We start from the raw sequence: 18,985 nt of genomic DNA on the forward strand, positions 1-18,985 counted from the left end.
GAGAAGAAAGGGGGAGATGGGGGGGCGGAGATGCACTGAGGCAGAGATAAATTTGCAATTGAAATTCTTTCCTGTTGAGGAGGAGGGGGAGGTGGGGGAGAGATTTGCAATTTTAAACAGCTGCAGACCTACCCTCCCTCCGCTGATCCAGGTCTCACCCACTAGCTAGCCCAAAGCTAGGCTCCTTTGGTTTCTAGCTAGGAATGAGCTGTGTCTTTATTCTGTCCTTGGAAGTAGAAGCTTGGAGAGAGGATTTGGGGCTTAGGCCTTCCTAGCCCTCCTCTTCAGTGTGATATAGAGTTGTGAGTCTGGGGCTAGGGAGAATTTGCTGATGGATGTGAGGTGGGCCAGCAGGGACACGGCACCCACCAGGTTCAGCCCTCAGCGTCTTTTGCCAAGTCTGGGTCCTTCCTAGCAGGTGAGCCCCCATTATGGGGGTGACAGTGGAATATCAGGCCCTCCAGTCCAGCACATGTATCCCCCCACTTCTCCCTGCCCCCCAAGGATTCCATAGGAGGAATGCCTTTACCCCACAACTTCAGGGCTTCTGCTTTCTGGTTATCTAAGATAACAACCCCCCCCACCCCTTCCAATTCCTTTACTTCCCTGTTAGTTCTCCAACCCCCCCAACCCCCCATCCTTGGCCCAGGTGCTGATTTGCATTTTCATTAGCATGCGGAGCCAGCCCCATGTGGAGCTCCTTAATGGCTCCTACTCTGACTTCACGCCTGGCTGGTCCCCCAGGAGGAGGAGTAAAGTGGGAATGGAGGCTTCCAGGCTAACTGGGGCCAGATGGAGGACCCATTCCAAATCAAGGAATCTGAAGGTGAGAGTAAGGTCCAAGCAGGGAGAAGCCCCACCAGCCCCACCACTTCCTGGAAACACTCTGGCCTGAGCACTAAAGGTTTAATCATTAGGGACCTGCTGATATTACAAACTAAAGAGGAGTTAGGACGCGTGGGACACTGGGAGAGGTATGGGATGGTAAGGCGTGGGAAACTGGTGAGTTAGAGGAGGGGAACCAAGATTAAAAAGGTTGGGAGTAGCGTGCAGGGCTGGGTAGTTTTAGTCAGCTGGAGGGAGCTCAGGAATCCTGCTTTCTAGATTTGGAGGCTCATTTTGCCAGTACTGTGTCTGAGGGCCAGTCCCGGTAGAGGGTGGAGCCCAGGCCACAGCTTTGGGGTTTAGCTCTGCGCCCCACCAGTCCTTTTCTAGTTTCACCTTGGAACTTCGTGACAGTCAGCAGCTCATTCAGCCTCTCTTTCTTGGTTGCCTCACGCATAAAATAAAGTTGTTGTGAAGTTAAATGAGATAATTGATTAAAGTATTTAACAGTATATGTACCTTGACAGCTTAATATTATTACTGTTACTTTTTTTTTAATCTCTGGGGAGGAGGAGGAGGATGATCTCATACAAGCCTTTGTCTTTCAACTGGCCAAGAATCTCCCACCTGTGACCAGAGATGGAACTGGAAGGCATCTGAGGGTAGCATGGTGTCTGCAGGCCAGAGGAAATTCACTGTGGCCTCTCTGGCAAGAGGATCTTGACTTAGGGAAATTACCTCTTCAGGGTGTAGAAAATCTGAGGGTGTTTTCTAGAGTTTATCTCCTCAACAGATATGTATGGCTATGTGGCAGGCATCTTTCTTGGTACCAATGATGGAACAATCAATAAAGCAGAGTTTCTGCTCTCCTGGAACTTAGTTTCTAGAAGGGAGAAATAAGGAAACCAGGAAATATCAGGTAGTGATAGATCTCTGGAGAAAATACACCCCCCAGGCTGTGTTAGCTTCTGTAGAGAGGGGAGGCCTGTCGGAAGAGGTGCTATTTAAGCAGACATGACAAGGAGCCACTGGGCAGAGACTGAGGGAAGAGCACTGCAGGCAGTCAACAGCTCCGGCCAGCCGCTAAGGTGGGAATGAACTTGGTGTGTCTGAGGAACGAAGAACGTCAGTGGGCTTGTGTTGACCAGCCAGGTGGGGTGGAGAGTATTAAAGATGTGCCAGAAGTAGGCAGGTGCCAGACCAAATAGGCCTTTTTGTAGATCAGGGAGTGGAGTTTGGGTTTTATTCTCAGTGCAGTGAGAAATCACTGATGGGTTGTAAGCAAAATATAGTATGATTTACATTTTGAAAGGTGATTATAATGTCTGAATTTTGCTTTTAAACAATACAGGGAAAGGGGAACTGCCTGATGATACAGATGAAACAAGATTGGCCCTGAGTAAACAAGATCCTAATGTATAGCACAGGGAACTATATTCAGTATCCTGTGATAAACCATAATGGAAGAGAATATAAAAAAAGAATGTATATATATATATAGCTGAGTAACTTTACTGTACAGCAGAGACTGACTCAACATTGTAAATCAACTATACTTCAGTTAAAAAACAAAACAGGGACTTCCCTGGTGGTCCAGTGGCTAAGATTGCATGCTGCCAATGGAGGGGGCCCAGCTTCGATCCCTGGTCAGGGAACTAGATCCTGCATGCAGCAGCTAAGAGCTGGTGCAGCCAAATAAATAAATTAATTAATTTTTAAAAACCCACATTGGCCCGAGTTTGGAGACTGTTGAAGCTGGGTGATCAGTAAAAATGAAGGGATTCTTTATATTTGGTCTATCTTTATCTATGTTTGGCATTTGTCATAGTTGAGAATTAAATAATTAAATGAAAGGTCATTCTGAGTGGAAGGAGGGGCTGTAGTGGAAATGGAGGCCAACGTGGAGTCTCTTGCACTAGTTCAGGAAAGAGACAGCTGTGGCTTTGGCCAAGGTGGTGCTCGTGGGGAGGATGAATGGAGGACTGAGATGCTCACTTGAGAAGTTACTGTTGAATTGTCTGCCTGTGGGTGGGGTGAGAGGAAACTTTGGGTTTTTAGCATAAGCAACCAGATAAATGGTGGTACCAATTTTTGAGATGGGAGAGATGGAGAGGAACAAGTTCTGGGCAGAAGTAGAGTTCTGATTTTGGACATGTTCAGTCTGAAGTCTATTAGACACTAATGAAGCTTCAAGTTGGCAAATGGGTACTTGAATGGTGCCAAGGGAAGAGGGTGGGCCTGGAGTATATTGGGAGAATCAGCTGCCTGGCTGGGTGTCTCCCCTGCCACCTCACTACTCCTCTCTCTCCATGTCTCCCCCACAGGGTCCTGGCTGTCACGCTGAAATGAACCCCCAGCTCTCCTCCGTCTGCCATGGCCACCCTTAACCTGTCCTCTGTCACTGGCACCACCCCCTCCCCTGGGCATGATGCCCCGTCCCTGCCTCCGGACACCTCCTCCCCTAGCACCCCTTCTGATCCTGTCACCAAAGATCCCCCTGATGCCCCCTCCACCTCTGAGAGCATGAGGTCCTCAGAGGCAGGGGGGCAGCCCCTGGAGTCAGGCTGTGGCCTCATCCCACCAAAGGAGAGAGGGGAGCCCCAAGAGGAGCCTGGCCGTGGTGGCTTCCCACCAAAGGACCTGAGGGTGGAAGAGGACAAGGAGCAGGAGGAGGAGGAGGGAGGGCTCCCTCCTGTGGACCTCAGTGACCACTTATTCTTCACAACTGGAGGTGAGGCCTGCCTAGTGGCCAAGCTGTTCCTGCCAGGTGACAGTGAACTCCCATTACCAAAGGGCTTCCCCCGGGGTGAGGCAGGCATCAAGGAAGAGTCCAGCCTGCCCCTCCTTGCCCACCCACCCCCTGTACACCTCACTGCCCTTCACATCCAACATGGCTTTGACCCAATCCAAGGCTTTAGCTCTTCTGACCAAATTCTGTCCCACGATACCTCAGCGCCATCTCCGGCCACCTGTGAGGGAAGGGACGGAGCCTTCTGGAGCTACCAGCTGGCTCCAAACCCACCCGGAGATCCCAAAGATGGCCCCATAGGGAGCAGGGGAGGAGACCCCAGGGCGCTCTTCTGGCTCTGCCTCCTGTGCCGCCTGGGTTTCAGCAGGCTCCAGGCCTTTGTGGGTCATACACGGTCTCATGGGGTGAAGCTGACCGCTGCTCAACATCAGGGCCTGCTGGGCAACCCAGCCGTGCTCCAGGAAGGGGACAAGGCCTGCATGGCCCTCCTGAGCTTCCTGGAACCAAAACCGCCTGCTCGCCCTTTAGAGAGACCCCTTGACCACAGCAGCACCAACACGGACGCCAACGCCGCCCAGACCGAGAACGGCCCCCCTGCGGCAGAAGCCCAGGCCCCCGTCCTGCCCGTGGAAGAAGTCATGGCCCTCAGCCCACCCTTCCCCCAGACCACTCCAGCCACCTGGGACCCCAGCCCAACCCAAGCCAAAGAGTCGCCAACATTGGCAGGCGAGGCAGGGCCAGATTGGTTCCCTGAGGGGCACGAGGAGGATGGCGGGCTCTGCCCCCCACTCAACCAAAGCTCACCCACCTCGAAGGAGGGGGGCACTCTCCCTGCCCTGGGGGGCTCCCCTGAAGACCCCAGCGACCCAGCCCAGCCCTATCGCCTGGCCGATGACTACAGCCTGGCCCCGGCAGCCTTCCAGGGCCTCAGCCTGTCCAGCCACATGTCTCTGCTGCACTCACGCAACTCTTGTAAGACGCTCAAGTGTCCCAAGTGCAACTGGCACTACAAGTACCAGCAGACCCTGGACGTGCACATGCGAGAGAAGCACCCCGAGAGCAACAGTCACTGCAGCTACTGTAGTGCAGGGGGCGCCCACCCCCGCCTCGCCCGGGGAGAGAGCTACAACTGCGGCTACAAGCCCTACCGCTGCGAGGTCTGCAACTACTCCACCACCACCAAGGGCAACCTCAGCATCCACATGCAGTCTGACAAGCACCTGGCCAACCTGCAGGGCTTCCAGGCCGGGCCCGGGGGCCAGGGGAGCCCCCAGGAAGCCGCGGTCCCGCCCCCTGCAGGGGACAAGGAGCCCAAGACCAAGTCGTCCTGGCAGTGCAAGGTGTGCAGCTACGAGACCAACATCTCCCGCAACCTGCGCATCCACATGACCTCTGAGAAGCACCTGCAGAACGTCCTCATGCTCCACCAGGGGCTGCCCCTGGGCCTGCCGCCCGGGCTGGTGGGGCCCAGCCCCCCTCCCCAGGCAGGGGCTGCCCCTGCCACCCCCCCTGACCTCTTTCAGTACTTTGGACAGCAGGCCCTAGGGCAGCCTCAGGCTCCGTTGCCTGGCCCCGGGCTGAGGCCAGACAAGCCCCTGGAAGCCCAGCTGCTTCTCAATGGCTTCCACCACCTTGGAGCGCCTGCCCGCAAGTTCCCCGCACCTGGTAAGCTCCCTGGGTGCTCTCCTCTTTTCCCTTCCCCAGGGCCAAACTTGGTTCCCTGCTTTCTTCTGAGGGCCAGCACCCCCGCCCTTAGATAATGCCAGCTCCCTCAGCACCCACCCCTCCCATTGCCACACAGCAAGCCCATCCTGCCCCATTCCTTCCCGGGGTCACTAACCTGTCTCTGTTCCCTAGCCCCTGGAAGCCCTTCCCCAGACACTCACCTGCCTCAAAGTCAGCTCCTGGGAGCCTTGTCTGATGGGCTACCCACCTCGCCGCCCCCAGACGACAGCCCATCGCTGAAGGTGTTCCGCTGCCTGGTGTGCCAGGCCTTCAGCACAGACAGTCTGGAGCTGCTGCTCTACCACTGCAGCATGGGCCGGAGCCTCCCAGAGGCCGAGTGGAAGGAGGTGGCCGGTGATACCCACCGCTGCAAGCTCTGCTGCTACGGCACCCAGCTCAAGGCCAACTTCCAACTCCACCTCAAGACCGACAAACATGCTCAGAAGTACCAGCTGGCAGCCCACCTGAGGGAGGGGGGTGGGGCCATGGGCACCCCCTCCCCAGTTTCCCTGGGAGATGGGGCTCCTTATGGCTCTGTCCCCACCTTGCACCTGCGCTGCAACATCTGTGACTTTGAGTCCAACAGCAAGGAGAAGATGCAGCTACATGCCCGGGGGGCGGTCCATGAAGAGAACAGCCAGATCTATAAGGTGAGAGTGGGGCAGGAAGGTCTGGAATCTGAAGTTCACTGCGCAGAGCCTGGGGGAGAGAGAGGAGGAAAAGGGGACTGGGATGGAGTGAGGAGATGCAGAGTGAGAAAGGGATGCAAAAACCCAAGGGAGCAGAATTGGAGAAAAAAAGCAAGGGCACCAGGGTAATAGCTATTAGGAGTCAGATGTGGAGAAAGAGAACAAAGGATAGTGGACTCTGCCCAGGTGACTCGAGTCCTTTATTCAGCTTTTCTGGTGTTTGGGACTAGGGGGGAGGGTTCTCGTGTCTTCTCAGTCCATCTCATCACCAGGAGTTCAAGAGGATAGAACCGATACTCGTACACTAGGAGGGAATCCAGGATTGGTGGGAGGACGAAAGGGAGGCGGGGGAGCAAAAGCAGTCACACTAAGGCGGCCAAAGGAAAGAAAAGAAGGGCTCAAAAGGGAGGAGGGGACATGGGGGTGCTGCTGCTGGGCAGGCTCCCCTGGGGGAAGCTAAGGAGCCCCCTGGAACCAGGGGCGTCCGTCCTTCTGGGCCTGAGCAGCCTCTTTCCGTGCTTTCAGTTTCTGCTGGAGATGGAGGGGACCGCGACAGCAGGGCCAGAACTGGGGCTGTTCCGCTGCCTGCTGTGCACCTGGGAGACGCCCTCCCGCCTGGCGGTGCTGCAGCACCTGCGGGCACCTGCCCACCGTGACGCCCAGGCCCAGCGGCGCCTGCAGCTGCTACAGAGCGGCCCCATGGCTGACGAGGGGCTCCCGGCTCTTCAGAGCATCCTGAGCTTCAGCCATGGGCAGCTCCGGCCTCACGGTGAGGAGGAGGGGACAGGAGAGGAAGGGAAGGGCGGCCCGGGCGGGAGCAGGGGGCCCAAGAGAGAGTGGCGCAGGGATGCGAAATGGGTCTGTGCGCAGTCCAGAGCAAGTAGAAAGGTGCCATGAAGGGTGTTGAAACTGGCTTTCAGGAACACTGGGGCAGCCAAGGGAAGTGGGGTCAAGAGGCTATTGGAGGAGAAGGAAGAGAAGAGCAGAGATTTTGCAGGGTGGAGAAATAGAGCAGGGAGGGAGGTGAGAAGGAACCACCCAGTGAGTCTGAGTAGTGACCAGGTGTGCTGGCAGTGCTGGGGGAAGTGGGGGGGGCAGTGCGTGGCAGGAGCTGGTTAGGAAGGAGAAGGGAGAAGAACAGAAAAACAATAGCTTTGTGCTGGGCCAGGACTGGTCAGGAGGAGGTGGGAGGTGGGAGCTGGGGGCGTGGCCCAAAGGCAGCAGGATGGGACGCTCTTGATGAGCTCCCCAGCCTCTTCCTGTCTCCGAGGAGCTCTTCAGCCCCAAGGCTGAGCTTAGGGTCCCCCTTAAGCAGCTGAGGTTGTACCAGAGAGACTGGGAACAGCCTGCCAGGTACCACTGATCCAGGGAGTGCAGAAGAGCCCAAAAGGGACTATGAGACGTGGGCACAGGCGTCTGGGCTTTGCAAAGGCCGGTGGTGGGTGAGGGTGAGGGCACAGGCAGCAAGAACCAGGAACAGGCAGCATTGACTGGTGCTAATTGAATTGCCAATACGCTGGCTGGAGTTAAGTGCCGGAGGGGCCCAGATCAATAGCTAACGATTCTGGCGCAGGGCTGAATGGAGTTAAGGAACTTTAACACTTTAATTAGGCCGCCACCGAAAATAAATTCCTACACATCTGTCAATTCTTGCTTGAGTGGTAATCTCCTTTCCCAGCCAGACCTGCCGCCTCCTACTCACCGCAGCTGCTTCCCTTCAACCTCACCTTCCCACTTCACTGCCTCTCACTCTACATTTCTGGGCTCCCTTGCTTCCAGGATCAGTCAAGACAAGGAGCTGGGTTTGGTCTTGTTTTTGTCTACTGCTGGGCTTGTTCCCTCATCTTTAAGTGTTGGGGCTAGACTCACAAAGATTTCTTGGGCCCTGCAGAAGGAAATGGCAATCCACTCCAGTATTCTTGCCTGGGAAATCCCATGGACAGAGGAGTCTGGCAAGCAACAGTTCAAGGGGTCACAAAATAGGCTACAACTTAGCGACTAAAACAACAGTAACCGATCTTAACACTGTAATTTTGCCTCTCATTCTCTGTTTCTTTTTGGCAGCTTTTTTGTCTTCTCCTGCCTACTGATTTATCTACCCATCTTCTCCTTCATTGCCTGGCTGCTTGTACTGCTTTCTCTGCCCTTTTTCTTCCCTTCTGTAGTGCTTCATCCTTTTAAATTGACTCTCCCTTCATCCTACACAGGGAAGACTCCTGTCACCCTATTAGCTGGGCCACCCACCCCTGAGAAAGATGCCCAGAATAAGACAGAACAGTTGGGTGAGTTGCTCATCTGGCCCATTTTTCCCTCCATCCCTTGTCCTCCTCACCCCCCCACCCCCGCACACCCGCCCCGCAATTCTCATACATTCTGAGGTGCTCGTGGAACCTCTCGGTAATCCAGACACCCAGCAAGGCCTCCTGTGCAGAAGGAGCTACCATGATCAAAAGAAATGGCTCATCAGAGGGAGGGAGGCGGAGCCACAGAGCTTGGTGCTTCCGTCCTCTGGCCACCCTGCCAGCCTGGGTCAGCCCTGCCAAGCCCTGCTCCCTGCATGAGTGCAGTTCTGTAGTTTCCTACTCTTTCTCCCTTTCCCCAGGGCCCACCCTCTACCTTGCAAGCCCTGTGCTACAAATCAGGCCATCTTAAGGGCCCGGGATCTGTGAAAGGAAGAGGGAGGGCTGTCAGAGTCTCTGAATCTTTCTTTTCATCTTCAGTTTCTGAAGAGGCAGAGAACAAGACTGGCCCTCCTGGAGACAGTGCCAACCAGACCACGGTCAGAACTGGGGTAACGGGGAAGAGCTGGGGGGGCTCCGATTTTACTGAGATCTGCTCACACTCTAAAGGCTGAACTTATTAGTAGATCTTTACAGACAAGGGATTTCAGACCAAAGGTAGACTTAATTTGTCATGCTTGTGACTCATGTCACTCTGAACACAACAATTCTGAAATTGCACCTAGGTCTGGTTACAGATGTGAGCACAGTTGACCCTGAGGGGTGGAGCACAACGGAGATAACAAACAGGAAGCGATGGTGGGAATTTGAGGGAAAGGTGACGAAAGAAACTGTATTGAGGGGAGGAAAGACTGGAAGTAGATGGAGGGAGGAAAGAAGTAAAGAAATGAAAAGAGAAAGGCAAAAATAAAACATTAGCTGCTGCCCAGCTCTTTATTTCTGTTGGGAGCAGAAAGATGAGACGTGAAGTTCACCTCTTAGAGAGCCCTGGGTGGCACTGCCCTGGCACCTCCCTGGGGCAGAGGAACTGACCCACTGACCCAGGTGATCCGGACAGCAAGCTCTGCCAGTCTGGATGCCTGACCTAGGCAGGACCCAAGGGTAATTTAGGTTGACTCTATGGGGATCCCCAGCCTCTGGTCTTGAGGTGCCACTCCCTGCCTCCCAGCTTTCCACACTGGACCGCACACACCGTGTGTGTTATGACTGCAGACACTGCAGTAACAGCATATGTCCTCAGCTCCCCTGTGTCCTGACTTCAAGATGTCTGCTCCCAGGCCTGAGTGCATTAAGCTGAGCATCTGGATACCCTTCCCTTCTGGCCATTCCCTCCCTGATGTGCAGTCCTGGACCAATGGCACTGGCAACAGGAGGAAATGAGCCGGGAAGACAGAAATGCAGGCTGGAGGTCAGGCAGTCAGGTGACTAAGGCGGAAGCAGAGGGGCCTCCCCGCCCCACCCTCTGGAGGTGTGGACAGGAATGTGCCAGCCAAGCCAGGCCAGAATTCTCCTGGGCCACTGGGGGAGCTGTGGTGTTTGTTTACATTAAAAAGGGAAGGGGAAAAAAAGGCAGGCGGAAAAAGTGGGAGCTGCTGAGTCTGAGGGAGAATGAGGCGGCTTCTGAGCAGACAGGTAGGGAGCACCCGCTCCTTGCTCCTTGAAGAGGCAGTGTGGGCAGGGAGCCTGTGGGGTCCAGGAAGTGCCAGAGGGGAGGGGGGCCATTTCACAGAGGAGATACAGGCAGGGTGGGAGCAGGTAAGAAAAGAAAACTAAACCAGAGGGGTAGGGACAGGGCCCTGTGTCAGCTGGAGAACTGAGTAGGCAGCAGAGACAGGGAGAGAGAGGGACGGGGATGGAGACACGAGCAGAGGGCAGGCTGAGGCAGGCAGGCGAGGGCAATTCAGCCTGGGCCTTTGTTCCCGGAGGGAAGCGAGGGCGGAGTCAGCTTTCAGGACTGGGGCTCCTCCTCCATCAGGAGTGGGGGGACCGGGCCATGTCCACAAACCCCAGGGCCCAGAGATGGTGGGTCCCCCCCATCCCTGACACCTTGCCCGTGTGCCCCCAGGTATTCTGCTGTCCATACTGCAGTTTCCTGAGCCCGGAGTCCGAGCAGGTGAGGGCTCACGCGCTCTCCCAGCACGCGGTGCAGCCCACGTTCCGGTGCCCGCTATGCCAGGAGCAGCTGGTGGGCCGGCCTGCCCTGCACTTCCACCTCAGCCACCTCCACAACGTGGTGCCCGAGTGTGTGGAGAGGCTGCTGCTCGTGGTGAGTCCAGGGGGGCGGCGGCCAGCAGCTGTGTGGCCGGGAGTGTGTGCTGAAGGACGTGGCTCTGTGGGGATCTGACAGGATTTGAGAGCTGGAGGGAACCTGGGGGCTGAACCTCTCCGGCAGCCTCTGCTCGCTGGTGAGGAAGCACCACTGAGGCGTGTGAGGAACTGGCTTCCACTGCAGACACGGCTGAGGCTGTAGGACAGCAGCGGCGGCAGCCAGGCCCTCCCCTGTTGGGAAGGCAGGAGTGAGGTGGGAAGTTAGAGGAGCCTGGAGCTAGGCTGGGCACGACCAGGTGTGGAGCCAGAGGGTCTGAAGTAGAGGGCCAGTGCGGGGAAGTCACTGACCTCTCTTCCATTGCAGGCCACAACTGTAGAGATGACCTTGACGACCAAAGTGCTGCCCGGGCCTGCTCTAAGCCCTCTGGGGGATGGCCCAGAGCCCCCCTCTCCTGCACCAGAGCCTGTGCCCAGCAGAGCCCAAGCCACAGGTAAGGATTAGATGGCAGACCTCCCAAGGTGGCAGGAAAGGGGACCTGAGTTCCGTGATCGAAGCAGATCTGAAGACAACTGAGGCAAGGACCATGTGTGCTAAGTCCCTTCAGTCGTGTCCGACTCTGTGACCCCATGGACTGTAGCCTGCCGTGCTCCTCTGTCCATGGGAATTCTCCAGGCAAGAATACTGGAGTGGGTTGCCATGCCCTCCTCCAGAGGATCTTCCCAACCCAGGGATCTTTATGTCTCCTGCACCAGCAGGCGAGTTCTTTACCACTGGTGCCGCCTGGGAAGCCCGAAGCCAGGAGGAGTTACCCTAGATGTTAAGTGGGTGGGGTCTGACTCAGAAATGGTTCCCTTCTCACTACGCTCCCTTCTCTCTCCCCTAGAAGGCCCTCACCTGACCCCAGAAGCCAGTCCCGATCCTCTTCCTGAGCCTCCCCCACCCTTAGTCGAGGCCCCAGACAAGCTCACGGGAAGCCCTGACCAGCCTCCATCTCCAGCCCAGTCTCCAGCCCCTCGTCCTGATGCCCAAGCTGAGGAAGCAGTGCCTCCACCTGCCATGGCTGAGGAGGAAGAGGGGGCTGGTGGGGAGCCCCGCCCTGCAGAGCCCGCTCCGGCTGACTCTCGGCACCCTCTGACCTATCGGAAGACCACCAACTTCGCCCTGGACAAGTTCCTCGACCCTGCTCGGCCCTACAAGTGCACTGTGTGTAAGGAGTCCTTCACGCAGAAGAACATTCTCCTGGTCCATTATAACTCGGTCTCCCACCTGCACAAGATGAAGAAGGCCGCTATCGACCCCTCCGGCCCAGCACGAGAAGCTGGCACCACGCCTGCCACTGCTGCTGCCACAGACAAGCCCTTCAAGTGCACGGTCTGCCGGGTCTCCTACAACCAGAGCTCCACCCTGGAGATCCACATGCGCTCCGTCCTGCACCAGACTCGCTCCAGGGGAGCCAAGACCGATGCCAAGGCCGAGGGGCCAGAGCGAGGCCCAGAAGAGCCCAAGGAAGGCGAGACTGATGGGGAGGCAGGCCCTGAGAAGAAAGGCCCCGAGCCCGGCGGCTTCCTATCTGGACTGCCCTTCCTGTCCCCTCCCCCGCCTCCCTTGGACCTGCACCGATTCCCAGCCCCGCTCTTCACCCCCCCAGTCCTGCCCCCCTTCCCTCTCATGCCCGAGTCACTGCTTAAGCTCCAGCAGCAGCAGCTGCTCCTGCCCTTCTACCTCCACGACCTCAAGGTAGGGCCCAAGCTAGCACTGGCTGGGCCTGCACCCCTGCTGCCCCTCCCGGCAGCCGCCCCTCCTCCTCCACCCCCACCTCCGAAGGCCGAGCTGGCCGAGCAAGAGTGGGAGCGGCTCCCTACGACAGAAGAGGGGGGTGAGGCAGGGCCCCCCTCACCCCTGCACCCAACGCCCAACGAGGCAGCCCGCACTGCAGCGAAAGCCCTTCTAGAAAACTTCGGGTTTGAGCTGGTGATCCAGTACAACGAAGGAAAGCAGGCTGTGCCCCCACCCCCGACCCCGCCCCCACCCGAGGCTCTGGGGGGCGGGGACAAGCTGGCCTGCAGGGCCTGTGGGAAACTCTTCTCCAATATGCTTATCCTCAAGACACATGAGGAGCACGTGCACCGCCGCTTTCTGCCCTTCGAGGCCCTGAGCCGATACGCTGCTCAGTTTCGAAAGAGCTATGATAGCCTCTACCCGCCCCCTGCAGAGTCCCCCAAACCGCCCGACGGGCCTCTGGATTCCCCTGTTCCCCAACTGGGCCCACCTTTCCTGGTCCCAGAGCCTGAGGCAGGGGGGGCCCGTCCCCCTGAGGAGCGAGGTCGGGCAGGAGGACGCTGGCCCCCAGAGGAGGATGAAAGTGCCAGAGGGAATCTTCCTCCTCTGGTGCCTGCAGGCCGCCGCTTCTCCAGAACCAAGTTCACAGAGTTTCAGACCCAAGCCCTGCAGTCTTTCTTTGAGACCAGCGCCTACCCCAAGGACGGCGAGGTGGAGCGGCTCGCAAGCCTCTTGGGCCTGGCTAGCCGTGTGGTGGTGGTGTGGTTCCAGAACGCCCGCCAGAAAGCTCGTAAAAATGCCAGCGATGGTGGGCCTGCACCCAGTGGAGGAGGCACTGGGGGAGCCTCCGGCTGCAGGCGCTGCCACGCCACCTTCTCCTGTGTTTTTGACTTGGTGCGGCACCTCAAGAAATGCTATGACGACCAGCCTGCTGACGAGGAGGAGGAAGAGGCAGAGAGAGGGGAAGAGGAGGAAGAGGCAGAGGATGACGCGGAGGAGGAACAGGGCCCGGAGCCCCCAGCAGGGCCTGAGGACCCACCACCAGAACCCCCAGACAGGGAGGAGCTGAGCCAGGCGGAGGCCACAAAGCCAGAAGGCAAAGAGCCCGAAGGCAGGGCCCCTCCCTCGCCTTCCCCCGTCCACACCTGTGACCAATGTGCCCTGTCTTTCCCCAGCCAGGACCTCCTGACCAGCCACCACCAGCTCCACTTCCTGCCACCTGTGCAGCCCAGCACTGCCCCCCACGTCCTAGACCTGCCAATGCTGGTTTTTGGGGAGCGAAACCCCCTGGTGGCAGGCACTCCGCCAGTGCCAGGGCCACCCCTCAAACGGAAGCACGAGGACGGTAGCCTGTCCCCCACGGGCAGTGAAGCGGGGGTGGGTGGGGAAGGCGAGCCTCCCAGGGATAAGCGCCTGCGCACCACCATCCTGCCCGAGCAGCTGGAGATCCTGTACCGCTGGTACATGCAGGACTCCAATCCCACACGCAAGATGCTCGACTGCATCTCCGAGGAGGTGGGGCTCAAGAAGCGAGTGGTGCAGGTCTGGTTCCAGAACACCAGGGCCCGGGAGCGGAAGGGCCAGTTTCGAAGCACCCCTGGGGGAGTGTCCAGTCCGGCAGTCAAGCCCCCCGTTACACCCAGCCCTGCACCCTTCCCCAAGTTCAACCTCTTGCTGGGCAAGGCAGATGACGGGGCTGGGAGGGAGGCTCCTAAGAGGGATGCACCTGCTCTTCCCTACCCCACGGTCACCCCAGCTGCCGGGCCCCTGCCTTTCCTGCCACCTGGGAAAGAGGCCCCCGCTCTGACACCAGAGCCACCTCTACCTCTCCCAGCTCCCCCTCCACCCTCTGAGGACGAGGGCCCAGAGGAGCCGTCAAAAGCTTCTCCAGAGAGTGAGGCTTGCAGTCCATCAGCGGGGGATTTAAGTGATTCGTCAGCTTCCAGTCTGGCCGAACCAGAGTCCCCTGGGGCTGGAGGGACCAGTGGGGGCCCAGGAGGTGGGGGTGGGGTTCCAGATGGGATGGGGCAGCGGCGCTACAGGACCCAGATGAGCAGCCTGCAGCTGAAGATCATGAAAGCCTGCTATGAAGCCTACCGCACCCCAACCATGCAGGAGTGTGAGGTGCTGGGTGAGGAGATCGGGCTGCCCAAGAGAGTCATCCAGGTCTGGTTCCAGAATGCTCGCGCCAAGGAGAAGAAGGCCAAGCTCCAGGGGGCAGCAGTTGGTGGGGCTGGGGGCAGCAGTGAGGGCCCCTTGGCAGCCCAGCGCACTGACTGCCCCTACTGTGATGTCAAATATGACTTCTATGTCTCCTGCCGAGGCCATCTCTTTTCCCGCCAGCACCTGGCCAAGCTCAAGGAGGCAGTCCGAGCCCAGCTGAAGAGTGAAAGCAAGTGTTACGACCTGGCGCCAGCACCCGAGGCACCCCCAGCTCCCAAGGCTCCACCCACCACCACACCTGCCTCTGTGCCCCTCGGGGCCGCCCCGGCCCTGCCTCGCCTGGCCCCGGTCCTCCTGTCTGGCCCAGCTCTGGCCCAGCCCCCACTGGGCAGCCTAGCTCCTTTCAGTTCAGGTGAGTGAGAGCTTGGGAGGAGCTGGGCTTCAGAGGGCATCTCCCTCTAATAGGGTGTCCTTCCTTTTCCTTCCTGATTCCTCTGCCTCCAATCTCCTCCTGGGCCTCCCTGTGTTTCTTACTGGTGCAGGAGGGAAGGGAGCATGGAGGCTAGGTGGTGGGAGGCGTGAGTGTGCAGGAGGTCATCTCCAGCAGGCAGGATGGTGGCGCTGGGAGGTGGCTGATCATCACTCTTAATCTTCCTAGGCCCTGCAGCCTCAGGCCTCCTTGGCCTCGCCACTTCGGTCCTACCTGCTACCACAGTAGTCCAGACTGCTGGCCCAGGCTGCCCTTTACCTCAGAGACCAGTTCCCGACCAAACCAAGCCCTCTCCAGCAGGCACCACTGACTCTGCCCCGGGCCCACCCCCTGAACCCTCTGGGGACAAGGTCTCTGGTGAGCGAAAGCCGGTTGCAGCCCCCACCAACTCTTCCGCTGACGCCCTCAAGAACCTGAAAGCATTGAAGGCCACTGTCCCAGCCCTGTTGGGGGGCCAGTTCCTGCCCTTCCCATTGCCTCCTGCAGGGGGTGCCACACCGCCAGCGGTCTTTGGCCCCCAGCTACCAGGGGCCTACTTCCAACAGCTCTATGGCATGAAGAAGGGGCTGTTCCCCATGAACCCGGTGATACCTCAGACCCTCATCGGACTGCTCCCCAACGCCCTCCTCCAGCCACCGCCCCAGGCCCCCGAGCCCACAGCCACAGCGCCTCTGAAGCCACCTGAACTGCCTGCTCCCAGGGATGGGGAGGCTGGGGAGGCCGACGAGCTGCTGACGGGCAGCCCTGGCATCTCCACCGTGGATGTGACCCACCGCTACCTGTGCCGCCAGTGCAAGATGGCGTTTGACGGGGAGGCCCCGGCCACTGCTCACCAGAGATCCTTCTGCTTCTTTGGGCGGGGCTCTGGGGGCTCCGTTCCCCCCCCACTGCGGGTGCCCGTCTGTACCTACCACTGCCTGGCATGTGAGGTGCTGCTGAGTGGGCGAGAGGCCCTAGCCTCGCACCTGCGCTCCTCGGCCCACAGGCGCAAGGCGGCGCCGCCCCCGGGGGGCCCACCTGGCACGGCCACCAACGCTGCCACTGCCGCCACGGCTGCGGTGGCTTTTGCCAAAGAGGAAGCAAGATTACCTCACACGGACTCCAACCCCAAAACGACTACTACCTCTACACTTCTAGCTTTATAAACAGATAAACCAAGATGTGGGGGAAGGGAGGGCCTTAGGTCTCCTTCTCTTACTCCAAGGGGTGTGTGGGGAGCTCAAATCCTTCACGTCCCTCGGCCCCGCCCACCTCACGGGAATCTCAGTTCCCACCCTCGGTGGGCTTCACACCTCACCTCTAGCAGAATCCTGCCTCCTCCCCCACCCCCACTGACATACTGATCCTTTGAAAATTCTTGCCCCTTGGTCTCCATGGGTGCACACATACATCTTCCCATCTTTATTATCCATTCACATCTGCCTGCCCACCAGGCACAAAATCTCTTAGTTTCATCTTTCTACAGCCTCTTTCCTACTGAATTCCCAGTCACCCCTCCGACTCCTATAACCATGCAAATACATGTTATCTCATGCTGTTCCACTGACTGAGAAAACGCCAAAAGAAAAAAAAAAAAGGAAGAAAGGAAAACAAGAAAACCCAAGACAAAGAAGGGGGAAGGAAAATAAACTTTGCCACTTCCCCTTCTTCTTCCTAACCCCTCGGCTAGAGTACCATACGGCTCACAAACTCTTCCCAAATACTCAGCTGGCTCCTAAGGCTGAAGCCTGGGATGGGCAGGGAGCCCACGAAACTAACCAAACTGGAGGTGGGCAGGGAGAGGTGCTCCGGCTTACTCTCCTCACAGCCCTTCCTCCTCCCTCTCCTCACCTGACAGGGGAGCCCCTGCGGCCTGGACTCTAGGCGAAGCCGCCACCAGGAACCCCTCTGCCAACCCCCACCCTACACCCTGGGAACTGCAGTTAACTTATTCTCAAAGGCTTTAAACACAGAGATCCTCTCAGCAGCCGTGGGCCTGCCCCTTGTCCCAGCCCTGCCACAGGTCCAGCCTCCGGGACCGGCGCTGCCCACCAACGGCAAATCCAAAGTTCTTTTGAAAAAAAACTGAAACACACACACAACCAAAAAAAAAGAGAGAGCATGAACTCTCGTGTGGGAGAGATGGAGTGACCAGACCAGAGGAATGAACTAATGACAAACTTGGGAAACACAGAAAAAAAAAAAAAAAGCCTGAAAACTCTCCCATCAAACAAGTGTTTTTTTTTTTTTTTTCCTGTTTGTGTCACTCCCCACCCCACCGCATTTTAAGGGTTTCTTTGAACCCTCTGCAAGATCAATGGCGTTAGTCCTTGCTTGGGTACAGCGGTCCTGGAGACTGCCAGCGGTACAGCCCTGCCCTGGCTGTGCCCAGCCACAATCTGGTAATGGGGAGAAGAGCCTGGAGGCTGGGAGAGACCCATCCTTGCCCCCTGAACTGAGTATTTTCTCAGGACAGGTAACATCCCCTCATTCTCAGCTGTGGGTTAGAAAAGTCAGTGTCACTGAAAAGTGGCTTGGCCATCTCAGGAGGAAAGGGGTGGACTGGACTGGGCAGTTTGGTTTCTGAATCTTTCGTGTAGTTGCCTCCATTTACTCTCATTCGCTTCTTGCACAAACCTCTTCTGTTCCCTTCCTAGTGCTCCCTTCACATTTCTGGCACTTCTTGAATTTTTTTGCCTTTGTGGGGACCTTCCTCCCCATCTGTGTTCTTTCCCCCCCAACCCTATACTCTGCCCTGGCTTCCAGCTTCCTCCAGCCACATCTACCTCCTTCAGGAACCAGCAGCTTCTGGAGGTACTCCCCCAAAGTAGGTGCTCCCTATTAGGCTCATAGGGCCTAGAGCTGATGACATCCAAGGGGCTGGGTGGGCAAGGAGATGACTGAAGCCCAAGGTCAATCTTTGATAGGGTGAGATCCCCCAGGAAACCAACAGATGAGGAATTGGCTATAAGAAGGATTTAACCTTTAACCTCATTTTTCTGTAAGAATCAAGTGGTAACTGTGGCAACCCCAAAGCCTACCTGCAGTGGCACTGGGTGGATAAGCAGGTGTTTTAGCAGAGAAAAGCCTGCAGAAACTTTCCAGTCCTCCAGATGGCTTCTCCTCCAACCCTTGCCCCTAAGACCTCCCCTTTCTAGGTGGTTTCCTTCCACATGCTCCTTTCAGGCTGCTTCTGCTATTTCATACATACACACACGCTCATCCAGCCAGCCCTGGGACTGAGATTTCGTGGTCTGTCAGTCACTCCTCAAACATATTCATGCTGAAGCAGTGGCTCATGTGCAGAAAAGATAGGAGGGGAGAGGGGGAGGGAAAACTGCTCGGTCCCTAGTCCCCATATGTTCTGTAAATCTCACTTCCGGGCCCACTCATTTCTAAAATTAAAAGCTCCAACTCTAGCAAATCAGGGGTGGGGTGGATTAGTTATCCTGATGATGCTAAACACGCCAGTTACAAATGCAGGCAAGAGGCGTGAAACTGCCCAACCGTGGGCTCGCTCTTGCGGCCCCCACCTTGCCCCACCGCAGCATCTCTCATGCACACCCCCCATCCTTTGCTCTCTCCCGTTGAAATTCTGTGTATAAAATTATTTTCTTAGCAGCATGTGTATAAGGAAGAAGCTTTTTCACTCTGTGCTTTCTGGGAATGTGATTTGTGTATAAAAGTTACAGACAAAAATTAGAAGAAAAAAAAAAACAGGAGGAAAAGAGGCAATATTTTTAAAAACACACTGGCAAACACCTGGTGTGGGATGATTAGAAGTGTGGTATCATGCGTTTTAGGGATTTATAGCCAGAGTAGGTTGGCTTTAGTTTGAACTATGAATATTTTCTCCAGGAGTTAATATAGCCACAGATTCATCAGCCTCTTGCTCTTCAACACAATCTCTTACACCCAGATTCCCTGGTGCGGAGATACCATGTACATTCACAGTTGTGAACTGGAGCTGACTACGGAGCTGTCCTTACCAGGAATCCTGTAATCTGGGGGACACGAGAGCCTGGCCAACTGCTGACTGAAGTCAGTCAACATGCTTCTCTCTGGAAGGTGCCATTC

At 57.1% G+C, this 18,985-nt stretch overlaps 1 protein-coding gene across 2 annotated transcripts in view; it reads left to right on the top strand.

Moving 5' to 3' along the window:
* ZFHX2 (zinc finger homeobox 2) overlaps window positions 1-18,529 on the top strand; it is a 33,361-nt gene extending 14,832 nt beyond the window's left edge. Inside the window, exons 2-11 of one of the 2 annotated variants that reach the window (XM_081506486.1) lie at window positions 3,150-3,556; window positions 4,103-5,239; window positions 5,432-5,949; window positions 6,514-6,757; window positions 8,196-8,270; window positions 8,709-8,767; window positions 10,294-10,494; window positions 10,861-10,987; window positions 11,381-14,851; window positions 15,098-18,529. In XM_081506486.1, coding sequence (XP_081362612.1) covers window positions 3,199-3,556; window positions 4,103-5,239; window positions 5,432-5,949; window positions 6,514-6,757; window positions 8,196-8,270; window positions 8,709-8,767; window positions 10,294-10,494; window positions 10,861-10,987; window positions 11,381-14,851; window positions 15,098-16,074 — 7,167 coding nt within the window. In that variant the 5' untranslated portion in view covers window positions 3,150-3,198 and the 3' untranslated portion in view covers window positions 16,075-18,529. Of the gene's footprint in view, window positions 1-3,149; window positions 5,240-5,431; window positions 5,950-6,513; window positions 6,758-8,195; window positions 8,271-8,708; window positions 8,768-10,293; window positions 10,495-10,860; window positions 10,988-11,380; window positions 14,852-15,097 lie in introns of both variants that reach the window. The other variant, XM_081506485.1, reaches the window with a different exon arrangement.
* The last annotated feature ends 456 nt before the right edge of the window (window positions 18,530-18,985 follow it).

Source organism: Giraffa tippelskirchi, chromosome 7, assembly GCF_054371585.1.
Source record: "Giraffa tippelskirchi isolate mGirTip1 chromosome 7, T2T-mGirTip1v1.2.pri, whole genome shotgun sequence".
Taxonomy (NCBI): domain Eukaryota; kingdom Metazoa; phylum Chordata; class Mammalia; order Artiodactyla; family Giraffidae; genus Giraffa; species Giraffa tippelskirchi.